Source organism: Pangasianodon hypophthalmus, chromosome 2, assembly GCF_027358585.1.
Source record: "Pangasianodon hypophthalmus isolate fPanHyp1 chromosome 2, fPanHyp1.pri, whole genome shotgun sequence".
Classification (NCBI taxonomy): domain Eukaryota; kingdom Metazoa; phylum Chordata; class Actinopteri; order Siluriformes; family Pangasiidae; genus Pangasianodon; species Pangasianodon hypophthalmus.
In genome coordinates, this window is record NC_069711.1 from 35081561 (window position 1) to 35101560 (window position 20000).

At 43.2% G+C, this 20000-nt stretch overlaps 1 protein-coding gene and 1 long non-coding RNA gene across 2 annotated transcripts in view; one reads left to right on the plus strand and one right to left on the minus strand.

Annotated features, from left to right (window-relative positions):
• LOC128317201 (uncharacterized) overlaps positions 1-5173 on the plus strand; it is a 5863-nt gene extending 690 nt beyond the window's left edge. Inside the window, exons 2-3 of the long non-coding RNA XR_008300736.1 lie at positions 3741-3862; positions 3981-5173. This is a non-coding gene — a long non-coding RNA (uncharacterized LOC128317201). The remainder of the gene's footprint in view (positions 1-3740; positions 3863-3980) is intronic.
• Positions 1-20000, minus strand: part of ntn1a (netrin 1a) — an 85536-nt gene that overhangs the window by 4410 nt on the left and 61126 nt on the right. The window contains exons 3-5 of the mRNA XM_034300426.2: positions 11223-11372; positions 9452-9505; positions 1031-1105 (exon numbers count right to left, since the gene is read on the minus strand). Of these exons, the coding sequence (XP_034156317.1) occupies positions 1031-1105; positions 9452-9505; positions 11223-11372 (279 nt within the window). The remainder of the gene's footprint in view (positions 1-1030; positions 1106-9451; positions 9506-11222; positions 11373-20000) is intronic.

Genomic DNA, 20000 nt, shown 5'->3' on the forward strand with positions numbered 1-20000 from the left:
AATGTGTATTAAAGCTGAAAAAAAAGCTGAAGTATGAATAAAAAGATTTGATACAGCATGATGTCTCTGTGTTTCACTGGCGCTTTTTGATGACATCATCTTATTGCTTCAGAATATCCAACAAAACAGTTGTTTCTATAAAAAACACACTTTATCAGTTTATTATGAAAACTTTTCAGAAATCCGGTTGATATTCACCATCACTGTGTGGGAAGTGATCATGTGATCCACTTTATCTTTCTTTTCTTTTCTTTCTGATCTGTTGATGTATTGATTTCTCTGACGTTAACGCTTGGGCATAGCGCACCGATACACTCTTACACTTTACTTTAGCACTCTTTAAGGATCATTAACGCTAGGAGACTAACGCTGAGAAGATAAAACGGACTGAAGAATAAAAGTCTTTACACACTCTGGATATGCAGAATACACACACAGCTACACACACTGAAGTGCCACTTTATTCTGTGTTATTAAAGTAAACAGTTTGTTGGTTTTTTTTTTTTTTGGATAAAGGTTTAATCTTTTTTTTTTTTTTTAAAGAACTTTAGATGTCAAGAGTGTCTGTCCGAATGAATCAACAAGCTGGCTGTCATTAGAGCTGCTAAGCTCTTTAAGTTCCTCTGCGTCTCGCTTGACTGATGAAACGGTGCGAGTTGGGAGGGACGGAGGGAGCTGCACATCTGCTCCATTCAGAGAGAAGAGAATGCCTGCTGGCTTCAGGAATGCTGCTCTTCCCTTAATGAGGATCTACCCTTAGCGCCCCGCTCCCTTCTGTCCGTCACACTTCCCTTGACTTGATCCGCTTTGGGCTTAAATACCTGCTGGGCCGTCCGTCAGCGCCGCGGCCGTCCCCTAAGCCCCGCGCTGATGGCCTTTCCTTCTGTTTCATCCCTTTGACTTTCTTCTTGAAAGCCCCGAGTAAGCCATCACTACAATGGAGGGCGCCCTAGGGATCTTCAAGAATATAGATGTAGCTGCATGTGTGTGTGTGTGTGTGTGTGTGTGTGTGCCGATCTTTACGACTCACCGTAATCTTTCTTGCAGTACTTTTTCATGTTGATCTTCAGCTTCCCTTTGGACGCTTTGCAGTAGGAGTCACAGTCTGCGCTCAGGACAGAGAGAGAGAGAGAGGGAGAGAGAGAGAGAGAGAGGGAGAGAGAGAGTTAGAATGCATTCTACCAGAGAAATAAAAGACAGAAAGAAAAGACAGAGTGTGACACTCCTCTAAACAGCTCATCTATCTGCCAGCCCATGCTTCACGCTCGAACCCATCTGCCCTCGTCACGTTGTGTGACTCTAATAGATGCTTCATTTTTTTTTTTTTTTTTTTAGAAAAGCGACAGACAAAAGGTCCTGCTCTCTGCATGTCTGGACCCTCCCTTGCTCTGATGGGAGACCTTCAGCACCATTCAAGCCACCCAGTGCTTTCTTTTTTTAGCGCCATGCTAATTTCTCCCCCCTCCCGTCCCCATTCTGTGCTGTCAAAGTGCCACCATGGGACCTTGTCAACTCGACCCTCGCGTCTACTCGACCCCTTCGGCCCTTCCTCCCTCGACCCCGGGGTCCACCTGAACTTTTGGCGTTTATTGGTTCAGCACCCAGGGAGGTGGCAGCGTGCGTGGGGAGGGGTCGCCGCGGCACAATGGGAGGTCAGCGGGGGGAAATTAGTGACCTGTGAAGTGTTAAAAAAGCCTTTTGGTGTCCAAAAATAAATAGAAATAGATTGCATGACGGATACTCTATTCCAGATCCCGCGCGATGGATATCTCCAGAGTTTGGCCAAGTGATGCTGATAAAGATAATAAAGAAGGATGTGAGAAAGTTATCAGCTCATTCTCAATGCATCAGAGGGAGAGAGAGAGAGAGAGAGAGAGAGAGAGAGAGAAAGACACTGAGAGAGAGAGAGAGAGAGAGAGAGAGAGAGAAAGACACTGAGAGAGAGAGAGAGAGAGAAAGACACTGAAAGAGAGAGAGAGAGAGAGAGAGAGAGAGAGAAAGACAGAGGGAGAGAGAGAGAGAGAAAGACACTGAGAGAGAGAGAGAGAGAGAAAGACACTGAGAGAGAGAGAGAGAGAGAGAGAGAGAGAGAAAGACACTGAGAGAGAGATATGTATGTCCATAAAAACCTAAAAGAAACTATTTAAAACAGAGAAAGCGGTTTAATGGGACATTTCTGCGTCCAGCCCACACATGGACACATGCTGTCAGTTTTAGTAAACGGGTGGAGCATTGGCGATGGTGTTGGGGGTGTTGGGGGTGTTGGGGGTGTTGGGGATGGTACGTAGGCTGAGGAAAGGTGGGGGTGTAAAGGGTTGGAGTCCTTTCAGCTCGCCTGAATATGAACAAACTTCATTGTTTTGGGCCGACCCTCGCTCTGCGCCTGCTTTTCACTTTCTTTTGGAGACCCTTTTCTCCCGGACTGAAAGGAAGTTGCCTGGACAACAGCGGGGTGAGAAAAAAATGTCGGACAAAAAAGAGACGTAGTTCCAGCGTAGTGGTCATATGTGGGGGCGGGGGTATCCCAAAAAAAAAAAAACCCAACTGCTTGACGGAGACGTGACTGTGGGACGTTAGAAATGTGACGAAATGACAAACTTAGTGAAAGTGAAGAGCGCACGTATCGTGGCAGCCTCATTTCCATGTCAATGGGCGTTAGCGAGAGAGAGCGGCTTTTGTTTTCCCATAACCCTGTTTAATGGCATCGTGATACTTTCCTTTGATAGCCCTCAATTTCTCACTAGCGAGGCCCGCTGGGATGCAAAGAGCACCCGGAGATTCCCATTGAAACGCTGCGAGTCCCCCGCCGACTGGACAAATGTAGCGATTGTGCTGCCTCTCGAGTTAGGGGAAGTGGGGTTAGCTCCAGCTCACACAAGGAGGTGTTGCCTTGATGGATGTTTTTCTCGCCTCCTTTTGAACGAAAGGAAAGGCTGAAGAGCTTTTGGGATTGAGTCAAGTCCCGCTGGCAGCGATGCAGAACGAGGAAGAGAAAAGAGAGAGAGGGAAAGAGAGAGAGGGGTGTTAAATCATGGACGTAGGGCTTGTTTGACATCGGAGGAATGAGAGAGCGAGAATGAGGCCGTGTGATTCAGCACACACTTTGGACTTACTCTGAGAACAAGGCCAAGATTCCTGAAGCGTTTAGATAATCAATCAAACCCCATTATTTCAAATTTCACTACGCTTTCAGAAATATGCGTCGAGAATTCCATTTACACAGAAGTTCTATAATCTTCATGTCATTACTCTCGGCCCACGCAGCTTCATTTTCCTCTCTCAATAATATTTTCTTCATATCTTGGACACTGGAGGAGAAAGTGCATCTGTCTCCACCTCTCCTGTCTCGCATCATTTTTCTTCTGTGGACAGCCATGGAAGAGCGAAGCTTTAGAGAAGCTGCAGAGAAACACACACACACACACACACACACACAGAGCCAAGCCAAAAGCACCTCAGATCGGCCGCTCTGTGTGAGCGAGCATTGTGTTGAGCGTGAGCGCTGATCTGAGGTCTGTAACAGCGAGGCGTGAACAGGCGCGCGGGGGGAAGGCTTTCTCCACGCACAATGAGACTGATTGAGAAACAAATTGCTGCAAATAAAGCGTGTAATTCGATTATAGCCGCAGCCCCGGACTCCTGCTGGAGTGCACGCTGTAAATGGAGAGCTGGAGCTTTTCCAACCTCAGTCTTGTCATCTCTTCTCATTTCTTCACTTTGTTTTTTTTTTTTTTTAACAGCTCGAAGAGCAGATAGTGAAGAGGCATCTCTTACATCCAAACATCACGTGCAGTCTCACTGTCAGGACTGGATCAGCTTCAGAGTAAATAAAGAGCTGCTTTCGACTGGGAGAGAATGTCAAGTACTCAACAGATTACAGCACACACATTTCTGTCCAGGAAATTTTTTAGGACAAAAGTTTAAAAAAGTTTAATCCGTCTGAATAAAGACTCAGGTGTATTTTCTTCTGTGTGTCTCAGTTAGTTTGCGCAGGTGAGAACACAGCAACGTCCGACCAAAACAACCGCTCCGAGACCACGAGATCACCGGCAGCGTGACGCGATTCCCTCCTGAATCCCCCGGCTAGAGGACAGGGAGAGGCGCTGTGCGTTGTCGCCGCTCTGTAGATCTGAGCTGCTAAACTGAGCTGAAGGACAGACGCTGTGGCAACGTGTCACATTCTGAAGAACAAAAAGTGCAAATAAACAACAAAACGCAATAAACAGCATGTTTCAAACTCGTCATGTCTATAATTATCTAGTCGTACTCCGAGCGCAGCTCTGTGCTCGCTGTGTTGCGCTGGTGTTTATGATTTCTACACACACTTGCCAAAGGTTTGTTTACTTTTTTCCCGTCGTTGTTACAGAGAGGAAACAAATCAAACCAAAACAGCAAACGAACAGAAAGGATCATGTAGTCGACGTACACGGCGATGAGTAACATTTTACATTCAACCCTCACAGATAAACTGTTTACAGAGACATGAAACGTAACCGTAATGCCTGTTTCTTCTACAGAAAAATACCGTAAGTCAATACAAATTCATTTTATATAACAAAAAATAAAGACAGAACAGCGGAAAGGAGAAAAAAAAGACTGAAGCGAGTGAAGAGGAGGAAACAGAAAATAGAAAATAACCTGATGTCTGTATTTGAGGTAAATATTTGGAGTCTTTGGATGTTGTTGATTGCGGAGATTGGCTGAGAAGAACGATAAGATAATAACTGCCTGATATTAATCTGTAGACTCTACCGTTTATCAGTCAGTGAAATGAGAGAAACATGGACACAATCTGTGATATACACAACACTCACGGATAAAAACACCATGTGACAGGCGGTGAACTTCTGGAAACACGTGTACACGGCGCTGTGCGTGTGAAGTTGATGAAAACACTCGCAGGAAAGAAACAGCTCTTATTATCTCTACAGTTTCTCCGAGACAGTAATGAGATGAAACGAAAGTAACAGCGAGACGTCTGATGGAGTCTCCTGTCTCACGGCTTTCTCTCCTGAGCTGAAACACGTCAGTAATCTCAACAAAGTCACACACACTGATCTCAGAGCTGCTGATTGAATGATGTGTTAAGTTCAGGGAGTGTATTAATGCGTATGTGGAGAGATGTACAGGTTACGTTTTATCAGCTTTTATTAGCTTCTCTAAGTACACTAGGTGCTGAGTATTCTACTACTCTATGCTCTAGAACTATTATTTATTAAAAATATATTATCTATAATATTATTAATAAATATATTATTAAAAATCCTTAATCTTCAGAAAAAAAAACTCATCTATTTTTGGTCTCAATTTATTTTTCTGAGGAATTTTAGGATAAACGTTTCTGAAACACAAGTTGAAACAAGTGAGAAAGAAATTTTCCTGAAACTGTTGCTTTTCAAGGCCCGTATGTGTGGTGTGTGTGTGTGTGTGTGTGTGTGGTGTGTGTAAGCACACGTATGTGTGTGTGTGTGTGTGTGTGTGTGGGCTGTGAGTCACCGATCTTGCTACACAATATGTGTTTTGTCTATTGGAGATATTCTCCATGCATTCCACTCACCATGTGTTCCTGTGCTAAAGACAAATTAATACGTGCCTCTTTCTCTCCACCTTTCCTTACACACACACACACACACACACACACACCTGCTCCAGCACTGACAACGCTCCTCTCTTCCTCTCTGCAGGAGGCGGGTGGAGAGAGAGAGAGAGAGAGAGAGAGAGAGATGCCCTGATAAGAGGAGCACATGTGTTTGTAATCAGCAGTTGGATGAGATCATGTTCTTCACACACACTTCTCCATCGAGAGGTGAGACGGGATAATGTATGCGCTCTCATAGCGGGGAACCTGGGTGGTCCTCATGGCACGGCTTTTTGATGGGAGCCACTCAAATATCTGAGTGTGTGTGTGAGTGTGTGTGTGTGTGTGAGTGAGTGTTTGATTTGAAAAGGCGCGGCTTCTCAGGAACACTAGGCCACATGGGTTAAACACTTTTAAACCTGCGACTCGGAGATAATGACAGGAAATAGTCGACACGTGGACACTGAACACGACGCTCCTCTTATAAACAGATCGCTGTTTGATCTTCATTTATTTTTAAACCTAATAACCACTCTGAAGCGTTCCCAAAATCATGACCTAAATTCAAAACAGGCTTCATGTAAGACATTATTATCATTATTATTATTATTATTATTTTACAGAATGCATTGGCTTTAGAGATAATTAACATAAACGGACTAACAGATTAATTAAGAGACTTTGAATAGAAAACTCAGTGATCATGTCTGTGATGTAGAATATTCTCCACTGAGATAAAGACACAGACATTCAGCTCTTTAGGATTAGAAAGATACTATACTCTCTCTCTCTCTCTCTCTCTCTCTCTCTCTCTATCTGTCTGTCTTTCTGTGTCTCTCTCACTCTCTTTCTCTGTCTCACTCTCTCTCTGTCTGCATCTCTGCTCCATCTGTCTCTCTCTGTCTTTCTCTCTGTTTGCCTTTTTCTCTCTGTCTCTTTCTCTGTGTCTTTATCTTTGTTTCTCTCTCTCTCTCTCTCTCTCTCTCTGTTTACAGTTATATTTACTGATTGTGTTCCAGGCATTTGTTAAGTGAACAGTGAGACGGAATCTAATGCGAGTGTGGAGAGTGATCCGAGCGCTGAAACATTTCCGCTGATTAACTTAAACACCAGCACAAGGCAGCTATTTGCACAAAACGATCCTCCTGCCGGCAATGAGACACAAAAGCGTGGCACGTCCCAGAGTCCAACAAAAGGAAAGAAAAGAAATGTAGCAGAAAGAGAAAGAGAAATAGAGAGCGAGTGGAAAAACGAGCAGAAGTGGAGAAAACCAGAGCAAACATTTGAGGGAGGAATGTGTGAGGAGATGTGGAGGAGAGACTGAAAGAAATGTAAAGATGGAAAGAGGGAGGTTTGGGGTTTTCTGAGGAGAAAGAGCGAGAGAGAGAGAGAGAGAGAGAGAGAGAATGAGGGAGTGTGTCCCAGCAGCTCTGCTGTCAATCTGATCTGTCAGTGAAGCATTAGAAGCTTGCGATGGTCCACCAACAGCTGCAGGGATTTCTCGCACGCCAGGATTTCTCCGTCCGTGAGAATGACAAACGTTTCTTCAACAAAAACATTTTTTCCACAAGGACGAAACCCAAACACACTCATTCTCTCCATACTCCACAAACACTGCTTTTCTTTTCCGGCAAAAAAAACCAAAAACTCCCAGCAACCATGTGATCCGTGTGCTCAGGACTGACGGGCTGCTGAACAGCACCTTGGCTTGTAAACTGCGTGTCGCGGAAGCCAAGAGGAACCGATACAGGAAGAAGTTCCTCGAGCAGATTAACGAGGGAGAATCAAATCCCACTTGTGGGATCGCTGAGTGAGAAAATGATGAAATCAGCGAACGAGCAGGGCTTCAGCTCCCCGCTGCGAGACTCTTAGACGAATTAATTGGAGTCGGAGTTGAAGATTAAAGCGGCGAGAGAGCCGGGCCGTGGCTAACTGATTCAAAAGTTCTGAAGCGTGGCGAAGCAGAGGCACTGAAACGGGACAGCTGAGATACATATTCATGCGCTGGGTGATTTATGGTGATTTATGCTGCGCAGTGAACCCTGAGTGTTAATTCTGCCTCTCTCATTAACTGCACTAATGTAAGATACACGCAGCAGAGACGGAAAAAAAGCACTCAGATCCCTCGCATCTGCTTCACTCCGCTTTCCAGCACCTTCCTTCAAGCGTGAGACACACGACCAGCAAAACACAAACCTTCACTCACACACTGTTTCAAGTTTCTGCCCTAAAAGAGTGCCAGGTCTGTCTGCTCATGTTTTCACAAAACCTAGACGTGGACTAATGTCCGGTCCTACGACATACCGGGACATTTAACACACACGAGACGCTTCTCCTGGACGTTTTACACACGCTTATTTCTGCTACTTTCTCTTTGGGCCGTGAGATAAAGTCTGCTCCATTTCCAGTGTCTGTATTTTGGACAAATGTAGACCAGATGAGTGTGAATGTGAAAGTGTGAAGCACATGGAGGACAGCTCTTCCTGCTCCGAATGTCCAGCGTTCTCAGAGTGGGGTCAGGGGAAGCTCAGGCGTCGTGATCAAACCTGTCGTTATCAAACTTCTTTCTATTTATCCTTGAGTTATTATAGTTACGTACATGTCGTACTGCTCACGTGAACCGAACACGTCTAATCCAAACCTCGAGATCTAAAAAACAAACAAGCCTACACACAGAGCTGAGCGATATGATGATTTATTCTATCGATATTGTGATTATTTCTGTCACAACACACTGATCTGAGATATAGTGCTCCTATTTTTTTATTAAAATTTTTAATTCAATTCAATTTTATTTGTAAAGCGCGTTTAACAATGGACATTGTCACAAAGCGGCTTTACAGAAATAAATGGATTCACAAAAAAAAAAGGTTTTAAATGTTGTAAAATAATTGCAGGCTGACTGGAAGCTGGCGATGTGAAGTTAAATTCTCCTTCTTCATCTTTAACTCACTAAAAACTCAAACTAACTTTTTTTTTTTTTTTAAATACAACACTACTGTACTGCTGGCAGTTTGTGAGCAAAACTTCATATCGTGATACATATCGTGTATCGTAGAAATGCATTCATTTAAAAAAGAAATACCAATTTTAATAAAAATGTGTTCTATGGGTGAAAGTTCAGGAATAAAAAGCTCCATGTCTACGATTAATAGTCAGAATATTACTTTCTGTAATTTATAGAATATTACATTGTATTTAAATAATGTTTGAACAGTTGGATTATGTTTATAAATGAAATCTGCACTGATGAGGTCTGTGGATAATAATTTTATACTAAAAGTTTGCAAGTTGCTGTTACAAGTGAGTCGTGGCTGTGAAGTGAAGTGTTGTGACGTTATGTGATGTGATGTGTTGTGTTGTGATGTGTTTTGATGTATTGTGATGTGAAGTGTTGTGTTGTGATTTGATGTATTGTGATGTGTTGTGTTGTGAAGTGATGTGTTGTGATGTGACGTTATGTGATTTGATGTATTGTGATGTGATGTGTTGTGATGTGACGTTATGTGATTTGATGTATTGTGATGTGATGTGTTGTGATGTGACGTTATGTGATGTGATGTATTGTGATGTGATGTGTTGTGATGTGACGTTATGTGACGTGATGTGTTGTGATGTGTTTTGATGTGAAGTCATGTGTTGTGATGTGTTTTGATGTGAAGTCATGTGTTGTGATGTGTTGTGATGTGTTGTGATGTGTTGTATTGTGATCTTATGTGAAGTGATGTGAAGTGTTGTGATGTGAAGTGATGTATTGTGATGTGATGTGTTGTGATGTGACGTTATGTGACGTTATGTGACGTGATGTGTTGTGATGTGTTGTGATGTGTTTTGATGTGATCTGACGTGAAGTGACGTGATGTTGTCTCTCACCTGCAGGCTGCTCTGTGACGCTTGCTGTGGTTGTTGGTGGTGCAGATGGAATTTCTGTTTCCAAAAAAAAGACAAACAAAAGACAAAAGTCAGAGATGAACCAGATAAAGCAACATGTTGTTTTAAGATTGTCACATAAAACACTAGTGCATTTTCTCTTTCTGAAAAGCGGAATAAATGTAAATACTGGAGCAAAGTGCAACAGGCCTAAAGCCGTGACTTGTGGGACGCCTCGCACAGACTTGATTCTGTCATCCCTCCTTCCTTTGGAATAAAAATTTCCCATGTACAGGAGCACTAACCTCTCCCCGTGTGAGAACTGATAAAAGTGTAAACTCACAGACGTTCATGAGAAATAAAGGGAAGAAGACGAACAAACGAGACTAAACATCAAGGGAGGAAAGTTTTCTAATAAAGGAAGGGCGTTAAAAGTGTGAGCAGGTGCTGTGTGTGTGTGTGTGTGTGTGTGTGTGTGTGTGTGTGTGTGTGTGTGCGCGCATGTGTGTGTGTGTGTGTGTGTGTGTGTGTGTGTTGGAAAGACACTGGGAAGAAAAAGACAAGAATCAAGTCTTTTGAGAAGAACGATCTGAGCTGTAAGAAAGCCTGAAGCTCATTCTGACTTTAACATTATTACAGTATTACATTAAATTTAACAAAATTAACACAAAAATGAATATTAATTATTGCTGAATTATTCTAAATGAATAACAGTGTCATTAAGCATTATTAATTCTTTTTGATCTTGTGAGTTGTTGTGTGAAATGTATTAGGCCTGACTGAAAACCCAGGTTATAAACAACATCCTCTTTACTCTGCTAATGTTTACAAAAAAATCACACGGCACATTTTCTTTTAAATTATAATAATATTTTATTAATGAAACTAATTGTGAAAATGAATTCTGCTAAAATCTATCAGGTGAAAGTATAAAGTTGTGTAAAATGTCGCTGCAGATTTCTTTGTTTAAGTGTCAAACGAATAAAACAAAATCACATCACTTCACATTTCTAACACAAACTAAAGCTTTTCTAGTTAAATTACGAGAATCCGAGTTCCGCACGTCGCACACACACGAGTCTCACAAAGAGCATCGGAGGCGTCGCGTTTCACTGAGTTTAGAACGTCAGTTACAGTAGTTCACTGCGTCACTTCTCCTGGAGCGGGTTTTAATCTCCACCTGCGTTCTCATTAACAGAACAGGAATGAAATCCGGATCCGAGACCAGATCATGTGATCAACAGCCGTTTGGTTGAAGGCTGATGAAGTTGTTTATCATTTTCATGACCTCAGTATCCTATTATTAAAACTCTATCTGACATTCAGTCATAACTCAGAACCTTATAAGACTAAAGTCACGACTGATTAACTTGCTTTGGCTTTTTCGTACACTTTGTCGTTATTATTGCACATTATCTGTGAGCCTCATACGGGTGAAGATTTCGGAGGAGGCTAATACAATTAAATGATGCTGATTTAAATTTTTCAGGGATTTGAACATCTTTTATTATTTATAATCCCTTTATAATCATTGAAAGATTCTGTTTTATAATTACCATATAAACACTCTGGCATTGCATAGTTTGTTTATATTCATTTTAATTTATACGTATAATATTTGACCTTTTTGGAGACATCGTTTTCAGAAATATATGAGACGGTTCTTACGTGTTAAAACTCTTCATCAGTAAATTATTTGCACCGTTTGCTGTTCAGTGTGTTTTTGAAGATGCACTAGCATTGTGTGGTGATGTTTGTGTGTAAGTGGACGTACTGATGCAGGGTGCGATGGGCGAGCGGCTCTGCTGGTAGCCCTTAGCGCAGCGGTTGCACGTGATCCCCGTCACGCCGTCTTTACACGGACACTGGCCTGTGGTCTGGTTACACGTTTTTCCCGCAGCACCAACGGGATGGCAATCACACGCTGTGAGGAAGAGGAGACAGAGAGGTGAGAGAACACATACACACACACACACACACACACACACATCAGTACAGTACACACAGACCTCACAGGTGTAGTGAGAGCAGTAAGAGAGAGAGTGTGTGTCTTTTATTGATGAGAGGTCAGAGGATAATGACCAGACACACACACACACACACACACACACACATCAGTACAGTACACACAGACCTCACAGGTGTAGTGAGAGCAGTAAGAGAGAGAGTGTGTGTCTTTTATTGATGAGAGGTCAGAGGATAATGACCAGACACACACACACACACACACACACACACATCAGTACAGTACACACAGACCTCACAGGTGTAGTGAGAGCAGTAAGAGAGAGAGTGTGTGTCTTTTATTGATGAGAGGTCAGAGGATAATGGCCAGACTGGTCCAAGCTGACAGGAAGCCTACAGTAACTCAAATAATCACTCTTTACAACCGTGGTGAGCAGAAAAGCATCTCAACATCCTCCACTCCGGTCAGACAAGAACAGGGACTCAGACTCACCCACACTGGACACATTAAGATTATAGAAAAAGACCAGATGTTTGTCCAATCTTCAAATGTCCAGTTTGGGTGAGCCTGTTCCTAATAAAGTGGCCAGTGAGTGTATATGTGTATACACCTATAACACTGCTTTACAATGACAGATCATGAGTTATTACAGTGGGAGTGGAAACTTCTTGATGAGGAGAGAAAGTGAGATTTCAGTTTAAAAGCCATCTTCATTAGGAAAGAGAGAGAGAAAGAGAGAGAGGGAGAGAAAGAGAGAGAGGGAGCGAGAGACTTATAACATTCATGCCAATAAAGCACTGATGAACTGAACTGAACAGTGAGAGAGAGTGAGAGAGAGTGTGAGAGAGAGAAAGCAAGAGTGAGAGAGAGAAAGAGAGAGGGAGAGAGAGAGACAGTGAGAGAGAGTGAGAAAGGAGAGAGAGAGAGAGTGAGAGAGTGTGAGAGAGAGTGAGAAAGGACAGAGAGAGAAAGAGAGAGAGAGAGAAAGAGAGAGAGAGAGAAAGAGAGAGAGAGTGAGAAAGGACAGAGAGAGAGACAGTGAGAGAGAGAGAGAGAGAGAGAGAGAGAGAGAGAGAAGAGAGAGAGAGTGAAAGAGAGCGAGAGAGAGAAAGAGAGAGAGAGAGAGATGCTGCTTCATCCTGATGAGACCACATGTGCTACAAAAACAGGACATTACAGTAATAACGCTCATGATTAGCTGTTTCATTTTCCCCGTGCTGATCCAGACGTTTCTGCGCTGTGTGTGTGTGTGTGTGTGTGTGTGTGTTGGCTCTGTATGGGAGGTCTGTTTCTTCCCCACGCTGCACGCTGCTCTCCTCTCTCTCACTGCCTTTGTAGTGTAAACCCCTTTCATGTGCGAGTGTGTAAACTCCTCCGCTGTGGGTGGTTACGTAAAGCCTATAACACAGATATTCTTTACAGTGTAAAATGACTCTGGGCCTGTAGAGTGAGTGAATGGCTAAAGTGGCCGCTGTCAGGTAATGAATCTGTAACGTGGGGAAGAGGCTCTCGGCTGCTCTGCGTGCTGTCGGTTGTCGCTGTTTAGTCATCAAAGCCCGGCGTCTGTACTGTCGTTTGAAGGAGCGATTAGGACTTGATTGGATCCACTCGGCATCGGACCACAAATGTTCCGCGAGGGCCTGTAAAGAGTCACGAAGCACGTCGCGCTGTTTGATCTCCAGCGAGTGAGTCAGGAACGCTGACGGCGAAACGCAGCGTAATGGATTCCTCCAGCTGTTCGCTTTAACGTGGAGGAGAGAGAGAGCTGTGATGAAGGGAGCGCTGTGGCCATAAAGCAGACGCTTGCGTTGTGTCTAACACATTTAGGATTTTTTTTATTAACATTATTTACTTTATATTAACAAACAGGAGTGTGAATTCCGCTCTTTTAGACGATACGATACACATCTCAACACGTACTACCTACTCGCTTCTGATCCGATTCGATTCGATTCGATTCGATTCAGACTCAATCCGATTTGATTCAGTTCAGTTCAATTTAAGTTTAACTTCAACCAAAGGCTGGTGAGGGAAAGACCGTTTATAGCTGCGTTTATAACAAGAATTTATTTCATTGACATTCCACGATATTTAAGTACCTATAAACAGATAAAAAGTACAACATGTCTATAGGAAAAGAGAACACTTCTGAAACAATTCTGAAAGAAATTAGAGTTCTCTCTCTCTCTCTCTGTCTCTCTCTCTCGCTCTCTGTCTCTCTCTCTCTCTAACACACACACACACACACACACACACACGTGTTTGTGAACCGCACATCGATTTCCGACAGCAGCGTCAGTTTTTAACCGTTTTCCTTTTCGATTCGAACCGGATCTTGGCTCATAAAAGCCGAGGCGCTGTACGCATCACAGACGGCTGTTCTTTACACTCCTGTTAACGAGCCACAACCGTCAGCATTAATACACCACTATAAACATTCTGCTTGTTTAACTAAATAAGATTTAAATACTTCAGTGTTAAAACAGGGGAATAAAGAAAAGACAAGCTGCTGTGAACTGCGCTGAAATTGGCACCTGTTCAATAACGAATGTGGAAGTGCGGATGTAGTGCACATGGGCTGCAGGTGCTCCACTGGGACACATTTCAGCACTTTCTAAACAATAAACAGCCTGAAGGGAGAGTTTAAGTGGCTTTCCACTTAGTCATGAAGTGTTGGTGCTACTCACAGTCCTCCATCGCTCCCCGCTCCCTACACCTCTTTCTCTCACACACACTTTCTGCTAATGGTTTAGTGACTTTTACTGAACACTACTTTACTGCCCATCAGTCAGCAATGTCATGGAACATGTTATTTAGCTCTGCTTATGTTTCCCAGGTTTAAACAGCGATCATACATAGTGCACACGTGTGTGTTAATGCGCTTACACTACTGGACTCGTTCTTTATAACACTAGTTATAACAATATGTTTAAGATGTTTCATCACGTGTCATTGTAGGAAGACGCTGTAGTTCCTCCTCGTGGTATTTTCACAGTTTGCAGTCCGCTCTGATCTGATCACTAGTCGTGAGATAAGTCCAGATCTCTGTCGTTTAGATTTCACGTCGTCTGTGAGATGTGTCAATGTCTTCCTCTGATGCAGACTGTTACGTTAAAGCGAGTTTTCAGGATTAAATAAACGGGAACGTAGGAGGAAGGATCCACAGTTCCTGTTCCTCACGTCTCACTGGACGAGGGAGAAGTTTGACATCATGGAGTCTGGAGTCTGAACTCCAGCACGGTGAAGGTCAGAAGGCCAAGCGGAATAATGTAATCATAACATTACATGGAGATAATCGTTCGCTGGAATCACAGCTGTCATCTTCGTTTTCTGTTGTGACACGCTGATCCTGATTTAAACTAGGAACACATTTTAATGAGGTAATGTAGAACAATATTGGGAAGTTCCCCAAAAAAACACGGCGCTATTTGCGGTTTAATAACAGCGACGATGCGAGATCATCGGGTAACGATTTAAATCGCGTGACTCACACGGTGGCTTCAAAGCGGATTACGTGCACACGAGCGGCGTGTTTCTGGGATCAGTGCGAGCGTGAGGGGCTACAGGGGGTGAACGCGTCTCTGTGTTTGTCTGTTTATGCCATGGCAACCACGAGAACGATAATTAGCTTAACCAGCTAAAGGTGCGGCCCTCGCTCAGGGGGATTCTGATCAGAAAATGATGTCATTCTCTTCAGCGTTGACTCGCGCCATGTGCTTCCCGCTCACTCCGCTCCGGCTTCAGACATGATGTGCTTCTCATATAGAGGAATCTCACAGAAACACAGACGTCCCATAAAGTTTTAACAGCCCACCCAGGCGGGACTGACTTCTAAATATCATACACATGTAAAGATCATTAACGATCATTGTTCTGTGTCTTTACTCTCTGGACTCTACAACGTCATTGGCTGATACTGGTAGAGTAAGGCCACACCCACATCATCCTCCTGTAGCTGATTGAAATGTTCTTTTATTAATTATAAACCTGTTCGTTAAAGGATCTAGCTTCTGATTCAATAAGTGATAGAGGAATTTATTTAAACATGAAATGAATAAGTGTGTAAATAAAACACACTTCGAATCACCACAACGACACGATATGCTTCAGATTTAAAACAATATTAAAAGAAAAAACAATGAATATTATTAAGTGTAATAATGTGAGGTAGGTTCATTTGTGATAAATATTCAGTAGAGTGTTTTTTTCTACGACCTGTCACTGAAACTCTCAGCATGCGAACAGAAAAGCAAGGAAAGAAAATTAAACAGCGCTTCAACTCGTCACAAACACAAGAGTCAAGAGAGCAAAACTGTTGGTGCTGTCCGGTGGGAGGAGCTTATTCTCTCTCCCCTGTCAATCACAGCGACGCTAGCCAATCGTGGACGTCTGTGAGCTCGTGTACGTGGAAGAGGGTGTGATGTGTTTTACTGCATATCAGATCAGCCCCTCATGAGAACACTACCGAGCTTCAGTGGTGCAAATTCCAGGGAGTTTGGACAGAAAATGTACCTGCATGTTATTGGACATGATCTGGCAAATGTCTGAATAAATCTTCTGGCAAAATTCCCATTATAACCTCCTGGAATTCGCACGAGTGAAGCCAGGTAGTGTTCTAATGAGGCGCTGTGGATGGAGTAGTAAACACAAACACACAGCTAGCTTGGCAGCGTTGTATAAATAATGCATTCAACACATTAATGGCATTATTACACGAAAAAGCTCACCTACAGACAGCTAGCTAGCTCAACACCTCCACTCAGAGCGCGTTCCCGAGGTTCCTTACACAAGTCATACTGATAGATCATCACAGCTCCAACACTTCAGTGAACTCGACACCGCTGTGATCTAAAACATGGCCAGCATCATCCAAACACAACGCCTCATTTACCCAACAGAATCGATTTTAAAGGAGTTCTTCATGTCGAGTGCGAGCGAGGAGCGTCAACAGGCCAAACATTTCCACCATAACGAGCCCACGCTGGAGAGAGTCGAGTGTTTACAGCGGGGTTTATGAGGGACGACGCCATCCATCATCAGCACCATCTGAGCCGGGATTCCTGGCAGGCGTGGGTGTGTAGGCGAGGCACGGAGCAGAGTGTGTTCCCCCCCGCTGTGACTGATTACACAACTTATGCACTGGGAGATTTTCATCAACTGAAGTCAAACTCCTGGCACAAGCTTTTCACGCAGATTATTTATATCCGTGATGTATAGCGTAGAACATGAGCGCTGGCTAAACACCGGGTTAACGATGAGCTGTTAAAGGAAAGCAGAGTGTCAGTAGAGCAGAGAGCACACGTGGTGTGTGTGTGTAATCCTGCATCATCTTCTTTCTTATAACAATCATCATCTAAAGCGCCTTCACATATGTGTTGCATCTTTACACACTTTAAATGAAAGCAGTGTCAGTGTTAACAGCCATAAATCAGAACAGTTCAAATAAAGCAGTAAAAAAAAACATCAATACTAAATAAACTACAAGAAAACATACGTTAACTTCGTCAGCTCTGAGGTTGAAGTGACGTTAGAGTACTATTCAGACGGGGTTAGTTTCCCGGACGGGTGTGTGTGTGTGTGTGTGTGTGTGTGCTCAGTAATGTAGTCGGAGGACGGGATTAGTGTTCTGTGTATAAATCACAGAGACATCATGTGAGCTCAGACGGGATAAATATCACCTGGAGTTATTTCTACTGCGCAGTTTATAGACGGGAACAATGTTAACGCTGCGTACGTGCAGACCGTTAACAAATTAATCACACAACGGAATCAGATTAAAATCCCAGAGATACTCCGGGAATAATTACAGGACACACCTCCACATGGAACACTAATCCCGTCTGAATAAGGGTTTAGTGGCTGTAAGTGGAATGGTGATAAAAGATAAACGTTTTGAATGCACTCTGTTTAGCACGTGACGTGTTTGTATTATGACATACTGCATAGAAACTGTCACACAACAACACGTGTGAAAAACAGGAATCCCGGCTCCTCCTACCGCAGGACGCTTCTTTCCTCGTCTCATCGTTTCTTTCTTGTTTTTTTCTCATTGCTGGGATGTTTTGTTAAACGTATCTCTGACATATCGCGTGTAAAAACCACGGTATGTTATGACGCAGCTTTATGACGCTACCGCAGACGTAACAATGACGTGACTGAACTGAAGCCTTGTTATGATTGGTGGTGTGTGAATGACACGTCTGATGGCCTCAGATAAACGACATTTATCAAACCTCGTAATAAAACGTGACTAGCACACGTGGTCCTTTTTCTTTCCCTTTTCAACCCTTTCACTTAGTTAATGAACATTAGCACCATCAGACTGCTGAGCGGTGTGTAAAGCGTCCTTAAACGCAGGGGGCTGAACCCGTCCACTCCGCGCCTGTGTGTTTATCCTCACAGCACAGATGAGTTAAAGAACAAGGCCGGATTTAGAAGTGCTCTTTGATAGTTAGTGTGCTCGCTCATGCTACAAATCCTCGGTCATGTTTCGTTAAGCAGCAGAATGTGGCGGTTAAACTGTGTGTAATTACTGCACACACTCCAACTCTGGCAGACTTCAGGGTGAAACCGAGCGCGGCGGCTTTTCGGTGAGGTGCCGAGGGCATAAATCACGCTGAAATGTGTTTATGCTGCCTGTTTAAGCGGAGCGAGGAGGATTAGCTTAAACACAACACCAGGCCTTTTTTTTCTCTCGCATGTGAAATGTGCTGTTACGTTCCCGATGTCACTGCCCAAAAAAAGAATGGCATGCGGCGGCGTGAATCACGAGGTGATGGTGGAGGAGGAGGAACGTCAGGGTTCAGCAGGGAGGAACATCAAAAAATGACATTTACAGTCTGACACTAAACAGCCTGCACTGAGGAACTTTCTGTTTCTGAATAATCCCCAGTAATGAGAGGAGAGCATGATGAACACACACACACACACACACACACACACACACTAAATCAAACCTGAGAAAAAAAAACACTGAGAAAAAAAATACAGAAATTATAATGTGGCATAAAACAGAGAGAGAGAGACAGTGAAACAGTTAAAGACAAACAGATAGACCAATATATATATAGAGAGAGAAAGAAAGAGAGAGAGAGAGAGAGAGAGAGAGAGAGTGAAACAGTTAAAGATAAAGAGATAGACTGATATATATATATATACATATATATATAGAGAGAGAGAGAGAGAGAGAGAAGAAAACAAACAAAGGCAGTGAAACAGTTAAAGATGAGAGAGAGAGAGAGAGAGAGAGACAGACAGACAGACAGACACAGACAGTGAAACAGTTAAAGATGAGAGAGAGAGAGAGAGAGAGACAGACAGACAGACAGACAAAGACAGTGAAACAGTTAAAGATAAACAAATAGACAGAGAGAGAGAGAGAGAGAGAGAGAGAGAGAGAGAGAAGAAAACAAACAAAGGCAGTGAAACAGTTAAAGAGAGACAGACAGACAGAGACAGACAGACAGACAGACAGAAAAAGTGAAAGACAGAGAGACAGAAAGAGAGACAGACAGATAGAGAGTTAGAGAGATAGATAGACAGAAAGAGAGACAGACAGAGAGTTAAAGAGAGAGAGAGAGAGAGACAGACAGATAGAGAGTTAGAGAGATAGATAGACAGAAAGAGAGACAGACAGAGAGTTAAAGAGAGAGAGAGAGAGAGACAGACAGATAGAGAGTTAGAGAGAGAGAGAGAGAGACAGACAGACAGAGAGTGAGAGAGACAGACAGAGAGTGAGACAGAGAGTGAGACAGAGAGTGAGACAGGTGTTATATAAATAAAGGAGATATTAATGATTAGAATGTGAGGTGATGTAGATGGAAATGGAGATAAACGACTGAAACAGACAGAGCTGTAAGAGAAGCAAAGCAGAGGTGCTGAGTGCTGCTGCCAACACACACACACACACACACACACACGCACACACACACACACGCACACACACACACACACACACACACACACACACACACACTGCTGTACTAAGTATGGTGTTTAGATGTATTATTAGTTCAGGGAGAGACTTCCCACCTCACAGCTCCGAACACGGCCGTGTGTGTAAACGGAGGAGCTTTAATCACATCACACTGTGTTCTGGAGCTCAGAGGAGATCATTAACTCCACAAAACATCTGAATAAAATACCAGGAGACAGAAAGAGAGAGAGAGAGAGAGAGAGAGAGAGAGAGTTAGAGGAGTTAGAATGCAGTCTATCAGCGTGTTATCACTGCTCCTGTTTTTAATTGCAAAGAAAAATGAAACAAGAGAGAACGAATGAGTGTGGTCTGAGTCTCCAGAACATCCTGTGAGTGTGTGTGTGTGTGTGTGTGTGTGTGTGTAAATATTGTTCCATTCCCTGTGTTCCTTTTAGAGGTGGGTGCCTACGTAGGGAACATCTTTGATGCAGTGAGAGAAAAGATAAAATAAATAAATGAATGAATTAATAGAACAGGTTGGAAATAAAATCGGAGGTCTAGTAAAAGTTCCCACCGGACAACACGCCTCAAAATCAGAGCAACTTCTCCACCCATCGTTAGTGAGAACAGGTTAATCAGGAAATAATTAGTATAAAAAACGTCTCACTTCG